Source organism: Akanthomyces muscarius, chromosome 5 (genome assembly GCF_028009165.1).
Source record: "Akanthomyces muscarius strain Ve6 chromosome 5, whole genome shotgun sequence".
Taxonomy (NCBI): domain Eukaryota; kingdom Fungi; phylum Ascomycota; class Sordariomycetes; order Hypocreales; family Cordycipitaceae; genus Akanthomyces; species Akanthomyces muscarius.
In genome coordinates, this window is record NC_079245.1 from 2,217,125 (window position 1) to 2,230,834 (window position 13,710).

The 13,710-nt window shown below is 54.0% G+C and overlaps 3 protein-coding genes across 3 annotated transcripts; 2 read left to right on the forward strand and 1 right to left on the reverse strand.

The window, feature by feature from the left end:
• Nucleotides 1-677: 677 nt before the first annotated feature.
• On the forward strand, nt 678-7,520 carry LMH87_010031 (uncharacterized protein; the record flags this gene model as incomplete). Its single annotated transcript, XM_056197124.1, has 1 exon — nt 678-7,520. One exon carries the CDS (start codon nt 678-680, stop codon nt 7,518-7,520), a length of 6,843 nt encoding a protein of 2,280 aa, XP_056054205.1.
• A 646-nt stretch (nt 7,521-8,166) lies between these two features.
• LMH87_010032 (uncharacterized protein) lies at nt 8,167-10,078 on the reverse strand (the record flags this gene model as incomplete). Its single annotated transcript, XM_056197125.1, has 5 exons — nt 8,167-8,904; nt 8,989-9,126; nt 9,231-9,245; nt 9,333-9,821; nt 9,941-10,078. The coding sequence occupies 5 exons, from the start codon at nt 10,076-10,078 to the stop codon at nt 8,167-8,169; spliced, it is 1,518 nt and encodes a 505-aa protein (XP_056054206.1).
• Nucleotides 10,079-10,697: 619 nt separating this feature from the next.
• LMH87_010033 (uncharacterized protein) lies at nt 10,698-11,044 on the forward strand (the record flags this gene model as incomplete). Its single annotated transcript, XM_056197127.1, has 2 exons — nt 10,698-10,792; nt 10,882-11,044. 2 exons carry the CDS (start codon nt 10,698-10,700, stop codon nt 11,042-11,044), a joined length of 258 nt encoding a protein of 85 aa, XP_056054207.1.
• Between the last annotated feature and the right edge of the window lie 2,666 nt (nt 11,045-13,710).

The window sequence follows — 13,710 nt, forward strand, 5'->3', positions numbered from 1 at the left end:
AGGCTTTGTGACTAAGTTAATGTCCACTACCTAGGTACCTAAGACTAAGATGGCCGCTAGAAGCCGCAGACTGCAAGGCACTTTCAGCGGGGACGGCACCTGGGCCGGGTGGCCGGAAGCACTGAAAGGGTCCTCGGCGCCTCTCACAGGGCCCAGTCGTGAGCGCCCCGACAGTGGGCGCCACTGTAGTCGGTTCCAGCCAACTGTCGGCTCTCCAGCGTATGGAGTCACGTGCCGTCGTGCTTCCGTTTGCCTGGCCCGTGCACGCCTTTCGAGCTCTCTCCGTCGCGCATCACATTCAGGCATCGCTAGGCCAGATATTGTTGGAGCTCCCCATCAGCCTTTGCGACAGGCTTCGACCACGACAACGCGCATCTGCATGAGTGACGCAGAAGAACTGGGCGGGCATTGGTACTACCAATATAGCATCACTGGCGACGTACACGCGGTTGGGACTACTTTGTAACCCTCTGTCGGATAGCCACAGCCTTTGTTTTCTGCCCTTTCGTGCCACCCTGACCACCATATCGATTTTTCTTGAACAGACGGCCTGCAACCCCCATTTGCTCGCACAACCGTTTCATCTCCCCCTCGATCAAAATCAGTCATTTTACATAGACTTCATCTTTGCGCGCCAATGATCTAGTCTCATATTTTCCTTGCACTTTCGAGCCGCGATGCCTCCGAAGCGCAAGAGATCGGATCGGCCCTCCGGCGGTGAATCCGGCCGGCCTTCACCACACCGGCCATCGGACATGGCCATGGGACAACACGAACGAGACGACGGTCACAACAGAGGCCGGGGTCGGAACCGTGGAGGCTCTGGCCGCCGCGAATCGTCGCACGGGCATGGCCGTAACGGAACGCACGGCCAACCGCAACCTCAGTCGTCGCCCACTCGCCAACGGCCCGGCTCTGGCACGCAACAAGCTTTGTCACAGCCCTCCAGGCAATCCGCGGTGAATGTACCGTCATCACCGACCAAGAATAACCCTGCGCAGACTCCGTCCCAACCCGCGACGGCAGTCGCGCGTCCACAACAGTCAGAGCCCGAGCCTTCTAAGCCGCTAAAGCCTTCCAACTATCACTTTGACATAATAACGGACGAGCAAGTGGCGAAATGGGCCGCTGCTGGAAGAGAACATGTCGTTTCCCGCGGTATCCAGGCACGCGAGGACATTGATGTCGTGGAGCTGGCTAGCCTACTTCAAGAGTTTATACATGGCGTCTTGGGCGGTAAGCTGTCACCCGTAGATGCTGGCACCTGCGTTAGGGAAATCATTGGCGACGAGAATAAGGAAGTGATTAAGGACTCATTTACCTTTGCCCCGCATACGCTGTTTCTCGATTCACTGGCCATCGTCATGGACAACGACTCCGACCTTTATCACCCAGTTCTACGACAGTTTCTCATGGCTACAGGCGTCTCCCCCGCGCTTATGCGCCAGGTTCTCGATGCGCCCATCTTGCAGCAACTTGGCCTTATTCGCGACACCTTTGCTAGACTGGGCGTTCGCCAAGCCACAAATCTGCTCTATCGCCAAGCCAACTACAACCTCCTGCGGGAGGAATCGGAAGGCTACTCAAAGCTCATTACTGAGCTATTCACGACAAGCAGTGTACCTCCACCACCTCCGGAAGCTGCGCAACACACATTCGAAAAAGTAAAGGCCTTGATAGGCACATTTGACCTAGATGTTGGCAGAGTCTTGGACGTTACTCTCGACGTGGCCGCCGCCGTTTTGATCAAGCAATTCAAGTTCTTCGTGAAGTTCTTGAGAATCAGCTCTTGGTGGCCACGCTCGCAGCTCAAGCTCACGTCCCCCTCTTTTTCGGCCGGTCTTCCCACTTGGGCACACCCTGATTACTCCAGTTGGATGACCAGCCCCCATGATGAGGCAGCCAACGCCGAAGCCAAACAATTACGAGATACCGAGTTCTGGAATCGTGCAAGACAGATTCACCTAGCAGCATTCTTTGAGCTAGGAGGTCGCGAGGTGCCTGAGCAGGCCATTCAAACAGCCTTAATCACGAATGGTGAAAACAACCAGGACGGCTCGTTGAATCTCGAGCAGCAATGGATCCAAGAAACCAACACTTTGCCTCCTCCAGGCAACCGGGTCGCTGCTCAGCTACTTGGATTCAAGCTTCGATTCTACAACTCGGAGCTTCGTGCAGCAGGTGATGTCTTGCCGGCCAATCTGCTATACCTTGCCGCTCTATTGGTCAAGGTAGGTTTCATCTCTCTCACGGATCTATACCCACATCTTTCCCCTGCGGATGATAAGATGGAGGGGGTGAGAGAAAAAGAAATGAAGAACATTGAGGAGAGAGAGCGTGCTTCTAGAGGCGGTGGAATGAATGCTCTGCTCATGGCTGGTGTACTGCCACAAGGCGACGACGACAACCCCAACGCAGTGCGCAGGGAAGCTCCCAAGAAGACCGAAGCTGAGACGAAGCAAGCTGCCGAAGAGTCCAAGGACTCCAAGACGCAGCTACCAGAACCACTGGAGCAAAAGGTGTCCTTCTTGACGCAGCTTTTGACTATTGGTGCCATTCCCGAGTCGCTGTTCATCCTGGGTCGCTTTCCTTGGATACCGGAAACCTTCCCTGAGGTCCTCAACCGAATCCATCGCATTCTCAACATATCAGTCGAAAAGGTCTACAATATCAGCAAAGCTACATCAACCACCGACATCACGTGCCCTACAAAATGTGTACCCGACCTGGACCAGACTGGTATTCCAAAGGGCAACGTCAAGCTGACTCGTCTTCCTGACAAAAAGTTTTGGCGTTGGCCATTCCCCGACAAGCACGACACAAATGAGAACCAAACGTATCGCTTTTACTGGGATGAGTGGTCAGACCAGGTCCCCGTTTGTCAGACAGTTGAGGATGTTTTCACTCTTTGTAATACGTTCCTCAACATCTCGGGTGTCTGCATCGGCAAGGACGAGGCGCTGCTCTCCAAGCTTGCTAGCATTGGTAGTATGAGTTTGGCCCAAGACGGCTCGGACGAGAACCTGAAGAGATGGCATGATTTACTGAAGAGACTTCTTCTTCCCGCCCTCAGCCATACCCAGGCAAACGCCGCGGTTGTGAATGCGATCTGGGATCTTCTTCAGCGATACCCTGTCACGATTCGCTATGCGCTCTATGCCGAGTGGTTTGAAGGGCAAACCTCCCGACTTCCCGCTATGCGCACGGCATTCGCCAGAGCTACGGCAGATACGAGAGGTATCATGAAGCGTGTCTCTTTGACAAACTTGAGCGAAATGGCAAAGCAACTAGCAAAGACGAGCTACTCTTCGCCGGGTATTGTTTTCAGGGTCGCATTCGAGCAGCTTGAGTCATATTCCAATCTCATCGACGCTTTTGTGGAATGTGCCAAGTACTTCACAGACTTGTCATATGATGTCCTGGTCTGGTCGCTGATGAACTCACTCGGCAAGTCCAGAAGCCGAACGCAGGCCGATCACGCCCTGACAACCAGTAAATGGCTTCAGGCTTTGTCCAGATTTACTGGCAAGGTGTTTCGCCGGTACTCTCTTCTCAATGCCACTCCTGTTCTGCTTTACGTCAACGACCAGTTGTTCCATGGCAATTCGACGGATCTCATTATTCTCAAGGAACTCATCTCTTCCATGGGTGGCATTGTTGACTTGATTGACTTTACCGATTACCAAATTTTGTCCATGGCCGGTTTCTTGTCCCTACGCAAACACACTCTCATCCGCGGAGGCGACAAGCGGTACGACAACACGAAAAGCTCGAAGCGCCTCATCGAAGCTCTGACCGATTCCGGGCTCGCTCCACGTCTGCTAGTCAACCTCGCCCAGTACCGACAGGCGACAATCTTCCAGATCCCCGAGGATGAAGCGCATCTGAAATATCTCTCCTCCATCATCGACGATTCGCATCAAACACTCATCCAATATCTCGACTTCTTGTGGAACAACCTTGAGCAGCCCGAATTCGACAGCATCGTGCCCTCGATACCAGAGTTGATGCAGTCATATGGCCTCGACGTCAGCTTGGCTTTCCTCATCGGCCGTGCGAGCTTGTCTCAGCGTGTTTTCCACTGGAACACGGAAGATGCCAACAACACGAAGAACGCCGCGGCTCAAGCTGACAAAGACGGCGACTTGGCCATGGCGGAGAAGGCCGCAGCAGATGAATCCACGCCTGATGTGGCTGCTGTAATTAATCAGAATCAAGCGCAATTTGCCCAAATCGGGGCCTCGTTACAGTCGCTCACGGATGTTGTCAAGGCGAGCGCGGGCCCCGAAGTCTGGGAGAAGATAACGCCGGAACTTCCTACGACATTCTGGGCTCTCCAGCTGGGTGATATCTACTGTCCTGCCGACATCTACAAGTCGGAGGCCGATCGCCTCAAAGCCGAAGAGTCTGCACTTCTTCGTGACCGCAGCGACATGACACGCCGTGGCCAAGAGATGCGCACCGAGAAACGAAAGGAGTTGACTCAACTGCAAATCAATCTTCTAGAAGATCGCAAAAAGCACGTCAAGACACAGGCAAACTGGAATGAATACCTCACGAATTTGTTCCAGTCGTCGTTTGTCCCCACGGCCAAAGCAGATGCCATTTCCGATGTGCTGCTTGAGCAGTGCATCTTGCCTCGTGTGCTTCTTTCGCCTGCAGACACGGAATTCGCCTTCCGTTTCGTCAGACTGCTGCACGACAATAACGCGCCAGGTTTCAGGCTCATGTCATTTTACAACCGACTATTCAACGCCAACCGCCTGCGAACACTAATTTTTACATGCAGCGTTCGCGAGGCCGAGTACCTTGGACGCTTCTTCAAACTTATTCTGCAGGATCTCTCCAGATGGCACAAGAATGCCCCCCCTCCGGGGGCTAGGACAGCGAAGGCTCAGAAACCGCAAGGGGCGTACGACATGGAAGGTATTGGGCCTCGTGAGAGCGGTCTGCGTGGATTCGCGCTTACGGTGGACGACGATGGCAAGCCTTTGACATTCGTGGAGCATGCACAATTTAGAGATTTGCTGTTTGGCTGGCACAAGAATCTAAATAGTGCCCTGAAATCTTGCATGGGCGGTAGCGAATGGATGCACATCCGCAACGGCATTACTGTGCTGAAGTCTGTGGTCGACTTTTTCCCGGCTATCGACTTCATGGCTTCTCAGTTCACGACACAGCTGAAGAAAATTACGGATCAAGAGGGCGACAAGAACTTTGCACCCGGTGACGAGCTTGGAGGACGTGTGGACTTGGCTGTTCCTGCACAAGGTGCTCTGTCGGAGTTGAACAAAAGAAAGGGCAAGTGGGTTCTGGTGCAGGTGTTCCGTACCAACGCGGACGTCGGCGCAAAGACAACCGACAAGTCCGCTCCACCGAGCCTGCGTGCCACGGCGCCAGACTTCAAACCTGTCGCTGCTAAGATCAACGCGTCGAAGACTGGAGAAGAAGAGGATGGCGAAGTTCATGACTCGAAGCACAAGAAATCGGGTGTCACGCCTGTCGGCCCGGGAAGAGACAACTTGCCTGCTAGGCCATCGCGAGGTGGAGTTGGCCGTGAGGCAGCGAAGGAGGAAACCCCTACTTCTGGCCAATCGCGCTCATCGACTCCGAAAACAGGGCCGAAGACAGATAGAGGCCTCAATCTTCCCGATAGACCCAATCTCCCTACACGTCCGGATGTGCCTATTCCTGGTCACTACACGCCCGAGCGATTTAATCAGTCGCGCGGCCACGAGAGACGTGATGGCAGAGAGAGCAGGGAGGGGCATGAGGGCAGAGAAAGCAGGGATGGTCGGAACCGACGCGAGCCACGCGATAACCGAGAGGGACGCGGCGAACGGGAACGACAGCGAGACGGTGTCAGCGGAGAGACAAGCAAAACGAGAGAGCATGAACGACAACCGCGTAATCCTAGAAGTGCACGCGGAAACGAAGAAACAACAGCTCCATCGCCAGCGTCTCCAGGTGGCCAAGCAGAGCCTCCGATGAACCCTCAGCGCGCAGCACTGTTTGCTCAAGATGACACTGCCAAAACGCAACGTAGTGGACAAGAGTTGGACCGACCCAAGCCTCGACGACCAGAGCCAGCTGGCAGCTTGGACAATGTCAATCCGGAGCGCGCAGCTCTACTGGAGCAGCGCGAAGAGAAGTCGTCAGCGCGGGTCGCTAAGTACGACGGCCGTGATCGCGATCGTGACCGAACTCCAAGAACTCAGTCCCCGCGACGCGCGGGTCGCCATGGCGAGCAAAGTGCTGCCGGAACACCTAGCAACTTGGATGAGAGGCATGGGCGTGGGCATAGTGCTGATCATCGATCCCAGGGTCGCAACCGAGACCGCTCGCCAGGCGCATCTAGTTCTTCCCGCGGTGACAAGGGCCCGGATCGCTCGGAGGCGTTTTACGGAGCTCCGCGCGGCCCTGACTCGGAGAAGCGCCAGCACGCAGGCTACCAGGACCCCAACTATGGCCGACTCAATCCTGTCTCTACCGGACCAGAAACGCCGTCAGGTCCTCGACCACGAGGTCGCGGTGCCACTAGAGGCGGGCAAGCTACTCCTACCGGACCAGCGGCTCAGCAGGATGTTCGCACTATCTCGTCCGACCAAAGTCAGACGCCAATTATAGAACGGCAACCACCCTCAGGCCCAGCATCAGGCCGCGGCCGGCGTGGCGGATACGAGACAAGCACGCCGGGAACAGCTCCTCCATCGCAGAGTGGCCAGTCTAGAAAACAAGGGGGACCCAACGGCGAGAACGCTGGCACACCAAGCGGCGTTCATCCGGATCGTCTGGCCAAGATTGACAACAAGTCAGCCCTGCCTCCGCCTCCGCCGCCGCCGCCTCCTGGTCCTCCACCGGGTCAGAGCCGTGGTGGTGAGGGAAGCATCCCAACGGGACCTTCAGCATCATCCGACAGACATCGGGGTGGTCGTCGCCAATTAGCGGGCATCAATAATGCTCTTCAGCAGGGCTCTCTGGACGGCAGCAGCCGTGGAAACAGTCACAGTCGACAGCACCAGTCTCGCCAAATGCTGGGTGGCAACTCGGATGCACAGGTGCTCGTCGGCGGATCGCAGCCCTCCACCTCTGGGCCAGAGCACGCGCGCTGGATGGACGCTCCCAAGGGCCCTGCCAATGGTGACGGCGGTGGACGAGAGCAGAGCCGCGGCTACCGAGACAACAACAACAACCGTGAGCGGTCGGGCCGATCGGGACGCCCTCGCAGCCAGGAGCGCGATGGCAAAAGCGGTGGACACGGCGAGTACCGCGATCGACGTTCCCTGGGTGGCGATGCTGCTCCTGGCGGTGAGCAACAACAACATCAAGGACCCCGTGGGCCGGGTGCAGGACCGGACTGGCCTGGCAATACCAACAGCAACAGCCGAGGCGGCGGCCGTGGCGGTGGCGGGCAGCGGCCCGATGATCGTGGCCATCGCGAGGACCGCGGACGCAAGAGACGCAGCGAGGAGGGATCGGGCAATCTACCGAATGACAGAGAGAAGCGAGCGAGAAGATAATCGTTGCATGTGTGCACGCTTGCACACTCGCACGTTTGCACGCTTGATTGCCTGATTGCCTGATTGGTTGAATTATGTGGAAAGAAGATTCAAAAATGCCCAAAAGAAAAAAACGAAATTTGTACAATTACGAAGAGACAACTGGGAGCAGAGGACAGAAGACTTTTACGGGCGAGATTGCTTGCGGCGTTTGCATGGACGACACATGTCACTATTTACTATCAAAATTTCATTTCATTTATTTCGATCTTGACGACGGTTTTCGATTATTGCGGTGATACCCAGAAACGCGGTGCGAGGTTATACGGATAGGACTTGAGGTGCTCAGCCAACGTGGCTGGCAATGCCAAAGCTGAGCATGACGACAGGAGGGGGCGTGGCCGTCGATGCTGGGGGTCCATATGCACTTCGAGGAAAAAAGACCATATTTTATCATTAAAATGGCCCAGATAGATGCGCGCGAGGAAAGAACTTGAGTTGCATAGATGCTGTTTGAATTCGGGCACAAGTGCAGGTTTAATACTGAGATGGGCTCTTGACGAGACGCTGGTGAAGGAACGAATGTGTCCAGTTGCGCACATGATTTCTGTAGAGATAAGGGGCTGGCAGACTAATTCAAAGATGAATAGATCCAAGGTAGCCGCATCTATACAAAGTATCTTCCATCGCCTTCGCTCACCAGAGGCTTCGTCAGGCCATCTGCGTCCCAGCCTGAGTTGATGTCTTCCTGCAGGCGCACAACTTTGTCTTCAATGTTGCCCAAGCCGCCTCTCCTGTCACAATACAGTCTCATCTCTTCTGCCAGCTCCACCCACATCTTACGATGCCACGACCCCGTGCCCGGACCCATGCAGTACGCAGCGGTGCGCAGAGACGCGCGGACAGCCGCGAGGTACGCCTCGTCCCGGCGCCGCATGTCTTCCGCCGCGCCGGCCCGGCACGCCTCTAACGGCATGCGCGACATCCGCCATGTCGTGAGGTAGATGGCGAGCCGCACCACCCAGTACTGCGCCAGCGCCTGGGTCTCGCCGGGGTTGCGAAACGCCGGCTTGCTCAGCGCCGTGCGGCCATCTTGGGCCGTGGCCACTCCTACCAGATGCGGCATCTGCTCTTCCAGCTCGTCGATCCATCCGTCGAGCTGATCATGAAGTTGGCCGAGCAGGTAGCGCATGTCGTGGCAAGTTTTGCAAAAACTCGGAGAGTGTTGATATCGCGGCACAGGTTGGCATTCCAACGGCAGACGGTGTCTCATAACGACGAGCTGCCCTCTGATATCCAACACCTTGTGAAGCAAGGTCTTTGGGATCTTGGCAAAGGGAATTGCGAGCCAGTCTGGCTGCAATACAAACAGCATGTCCCATTTGCTCGTGCAGTATTGATATATCTACCGACAGCCAGAAATGCCCAGATTAGCGTATTCCCTTTCACAAACAACCATAGTGGCATTCGAGGGGGCTGAGGCACTCACAAGAGCAAACCTGGCGCATAAAAAGAAACCGTGGAGTGGTTCGGTCTGAAAAGCGGCGGGGCCGACCAGTTTCAAGACTGAAGTCATCCCTGTTAGATGGCTATCAGTGCCAAGGGTAACTGCTGGGTATTGGATAATCTTTCACCATATTAGTTAACCAGGGTTTGTGCGTGACGGGATAATGACGCCCATGAGAGGCAAAACTAGCTGGGAAAATCAGAGATCAAAAGAAAGCGACCTACATCATCAAGATTCGCCTGGCACCGTAAAAGTCAACGAAAAGATTTCTTAGGAAACAAGGCCAAACAAAGGTCCCCAGGTGGAGCTGCTGAACAGCGACTTACCTCGTACAAAAACAGCAGCAGTGATGATTCCAAAAGCCTTCTCCAATTCTTCTTGAAATCCATGGCCAGGAATCTCATTTGCGACACGGCTCGGCAGTACGCCTCCAGGCTATACGCACGGAGACTGGGATCTTGGTCCACGACGAGACGGTAAGACGCAGCCAGGGCCACGGTGTCGGCTGCGGTGTCCCTGCCCTGAAGCACATTCATGATGCTCATGGTATCGGACGTCCATCCGGTCGGGTCGCTCGGGAACAGAGTGGTGCAGCATTGATTCACAATGGCGGAACGCCGGATGGACGGGGCGCCAAAGGGACTCGCAGTAGGAAGCCGCCTCGCGATCTCTTGGGCGGCGCGCTGACGAGTCGCTGCTGGTGTGTGCGCCGCAGCCGAGGGGTCGGCAAACACAAATTGTAGCTCCTTTCTAGACTTTCGGCATGGCAGGTTACTCTTGACACATCGCATGCATCGTGGGAGTGTGTTGTCGCACTAATTGGGGGAAACCTATCAGACCATGGCCAACGTTGGAGATGCGCCTAACGTTGGGGAAAAGACCAAAAAGGGTTGAAAACGAGGAGAGAAGAAGGAAAGGAAGAACAAAGACGCACCTTGATCTTTCTGTCCCGACAATTGTCACACTTTGCCTTTGTTAGCGGCCTCACTCGCCTGCTGGAAGCGCTCAACGCTTCGGCCCGATCGGGCGGCTGGCCAGAACCCTTGGCGGCAAGAAACTGATGTTGGCTCATGACGTAGTCGCCAGCTGCTCATCCCTGGGTCGTTTTCCTTTCGTATATTGGCGCTCTAGCTAAACACGAGAGTCTTTATCCAGTAGCCGAGGTAGGGGACGGTGGGCTAAGATGGACGTCACATTACATGCATTTTAGAAGTAGCGAACAACGTTGGTGTTGATTATTACAGTCTAGGACGATCGCCATCTTAAGTTAGTTGCTAGCTAGCTATCACGTGCGATGCGCTAGAGTCGGCAATTCACTTGTAGTATTTACAATTAAACTGCATACTATTGTCAAATTGAGGAATGGAACACTCGGGGGAATTCTTCATCTTGTTGTTGCTTGGTTGCAGTCCCCGCCCCTCAAAAAAAAAAAAAAAAAAAATTGGGAATGCAGTAATTTTCAATTAGTTGCCCTCATCATATCGCTTGTGGCGTTTCTGTAATCACTTAGCCTGTTGAGGCTACACTGTTGCCTTGCACTACCTGCCAATTTCTCTTCGAATTACCAACATCGCCATTGCTAAAGGATTGCCACTTGACTAATATAAAAGTGCTTTTTTTACTAAACTCCGACAGAAACTGGCCGTATTGTTTCATATTTTGCAATACCTCAAGTTTGCGTCTTCGTCACAATGGCGCAAAGGGCGCGGAGAAGCTCCTTCTTCGCCGAGACAGAAGGCGACGGCGAAGACAATGTACAATTCGACAACATCGGCAGACAAGAACTGTTCGTTTGTTTAAAGTAGCTGCATCCCGAACCAGGAAGGTTATTCACCTACGACGACTGGAAACTAGGCAAGAACAACAACGCTGTAGTGCCTGGTCGACGGATAGTCCGCGAAAAAGGCCTGCGCTGCTTCCTCCAAAAGTTGACCACAAGTTTTACACTTTGTCCATTGAGAAGAATTTCGCAGGCAAGGGACTTCAAATCATTGTCGAGATTGGCAGCATCGAGCTGACCCCGGGAAGCCCCGACTGAAGATGCTACATGCTGGCAACTAATAGGTCTGCCTAATGAGCATGTTGTGGCCGCGACTGTTGTGTATTTCGGAGCGGAGAATATGACTGAGTCATCTGGCCCCTTGTCCTTCAGTGTCGAAGCCGACCTGGACCCGGCTGCGCACTGGTGGAGGACTGACCTTCGCTCGAGCCCTCATGAGCCTCTTGCTCCCCCGGCCGGCATCTATGTATTTGAGTCTTTGAGGGAAATATATGGCGAAGAAGATGTCTGCGGTGCGCCTGCACTCCAAGAACCAGGGACTGTCATGATGCCAGACGGCCGTCTGTTCGCATTTCCCACTGTGATGCAGCATCGGACAGAGGAGTACAGGTTATTGGATCCTTCCCGGCCCGGACGGGGAAGATTCCCGAGGCTCTGCCTGGTCGGTCCGCAGTATCACATCTGCTCTACGCGCAACACGCCTCCTCAGCAGCACAGCTGGTGCGCCGAAGCCGGCCTGTCAGGCTTCCCAAGAGAAAAGTACATTATGCCGCCGGAGCTTGTCAGGTGCGTTGAAGACATGGTCGGGGACTTTCCAACAGGTGAGGAAGAAAGCAATCAGACAGCGGTACGAACTTCGCGAGGAGCGGCGTGAGCAACGTCGTACATTTGATGAATAGGTGCAGCGGTATGATTTTGCTCTAAGCGAAAGCCTTCTACGGCAATGACGCAAGTTGCGCTGCAGGTGGAACCGAAGTTAATACATGTTGAAGTACTTGGATTTTGTCTCTTGCTCCTTTGTGGAGCGCAGTGCCTCGTTCGTTTGCTGAACTGTTCCTGTTGCTGTGTCTCAAAGTAGACTCATTAGAATTTGCTCCAGAAACTTGGGCGTAAAATTGAACTCGTGTCTGCTTCTTTTGAGTGACGCCTTTGAACGACAGTCGAGCATACAAGTGCCGAACCGCGTACGGCAAAATTCCACTGTCCAGGGCCAGCAAAGACGGCACAAGCGCAACGATTTCGGGCAAAAGCAGCGGATCTGCCATGTTTGTAAAACAAAGAACAGGGCTATATAAGTGCTATTTGTGGTGTGAAACGCTGCTAAGACCAGGGTAGGACTGACAAGTGGGTGCGACCCGTCAGCCGACTTCATCAGACGGAATGGCTTCCGAATCCTCCGACAAGTCACATCTCGGCAACGCTGTGCCGTCGTGGGCGTCTATAAGCCGCGCCGCTCCAGCGACTCTGGAGCGCATCCGGGTTCGCCGCAACAACGCCTCGGGCGATGCTGGCTTGTAGCTGTGGCAAAATGTGTCTGCGATGGGATGTTTTTGTTCTTCCGGATTCTTCCGCGTGGTCAGTAAGCAGGGGCCATTTTAAGGACTGGGGTGGGTGAGTTTGACAACGTGATGGAGGTTTGGTACTGCTACTTAAGCGGTATGCGCTAACATGATAGGAATACCGAAGCGACCGCATTAGCAGCGATATATTTCGTTGATATGCCATTGTTCTCTCTCCTGTCTTGATAAAATCAGATGAACCGAGCCTGGCTTGATGTGAAAAGAGAAAGGGCACTGCCTCTGCCGTGGCTGGGATAGGGAGTGTTGCTACTTGGTCGCACGCCAATTGTATGCACCTCATCTAATGGTTTCAATTAATTCACATAAATTATGGGCTCGAACGGCAAATCTCTCTGAGTAAGTTCCTTCGGATAATTCAAGTGTCGCCTCAATAGGTAGGTAAATCCGGGCAATGTCCCGTGGCGGCAGCGACACGAGTCAGTTAAGCTTATATTAGCCTTTGTATGTAGCCACTCTTTATTAGGCGAACTAATATCTACCGAGAACATACTGGCCGGTTGCCTGACACAAAACTGCCGAAGAACACGGCCGCGCCGGCTTGGGCCGTTTGCTCTGTTTGACGTGCCATGCGAGAGGCAAAAAAGAGAGCGGTCCTGGGACGCGCCTTCTGTAAGAAGCCGCTCATTGCCAACGCCCCAAGGTACTTTGTAGAGCCAAACTTCGCAAGTGTATGTTTTATAATGGCCACCCATAGAGTTCTCGATTTCCAGAATATTATTTTAGTTTCTTAAAGTGCGTGACCACTGTCAAGAAGACAGCAGCAATGGGTTCACGATCGGCAGATTCTGTCATCTCTCGACGAGGCGTAACCCAAATTACGGTGGATATGACGCCGGTTCGAACCCGAGAAACGTTGCAAGATCGAAGCTCGTGGGGCGCTTTGCCGCGACTCAAATGCTGGTCATGCTGTTTGCCAGGCGTCCCGTACAGCGCGCCCGTAGCAATGCCGGGCCTATCTCGTCCTTGTACATCCGACCACTTCTTCGCTATGCCAAGAAAAGTCATTTGACAACTAGGTCCATCGTGCATGTCGTTGTCTTCCCATGTGCATATTGTTCGAGGTGTTCCGTCGCTGTACCGCCTCAGCTGTAATCTCGGCCGTCAATGCCGCATTACGAGCTTCTGGGCGGATCATCCATGTCAGTTTCTGTTGTCATGATGGCGTGTATAGGATGGCCAGGTTCCATACCATACGCGCATACTCAAGCCGTTGGATACGAAGCAGCTATATATAGGGGCAGCCGCGCCAACTAGCATCAAACTCATCGATAATCAGACTTCGAAAGTCATCATTCATTCAGCATTTCATATTTTACGACTCTCGCTCTAGAAAAATATACTGTT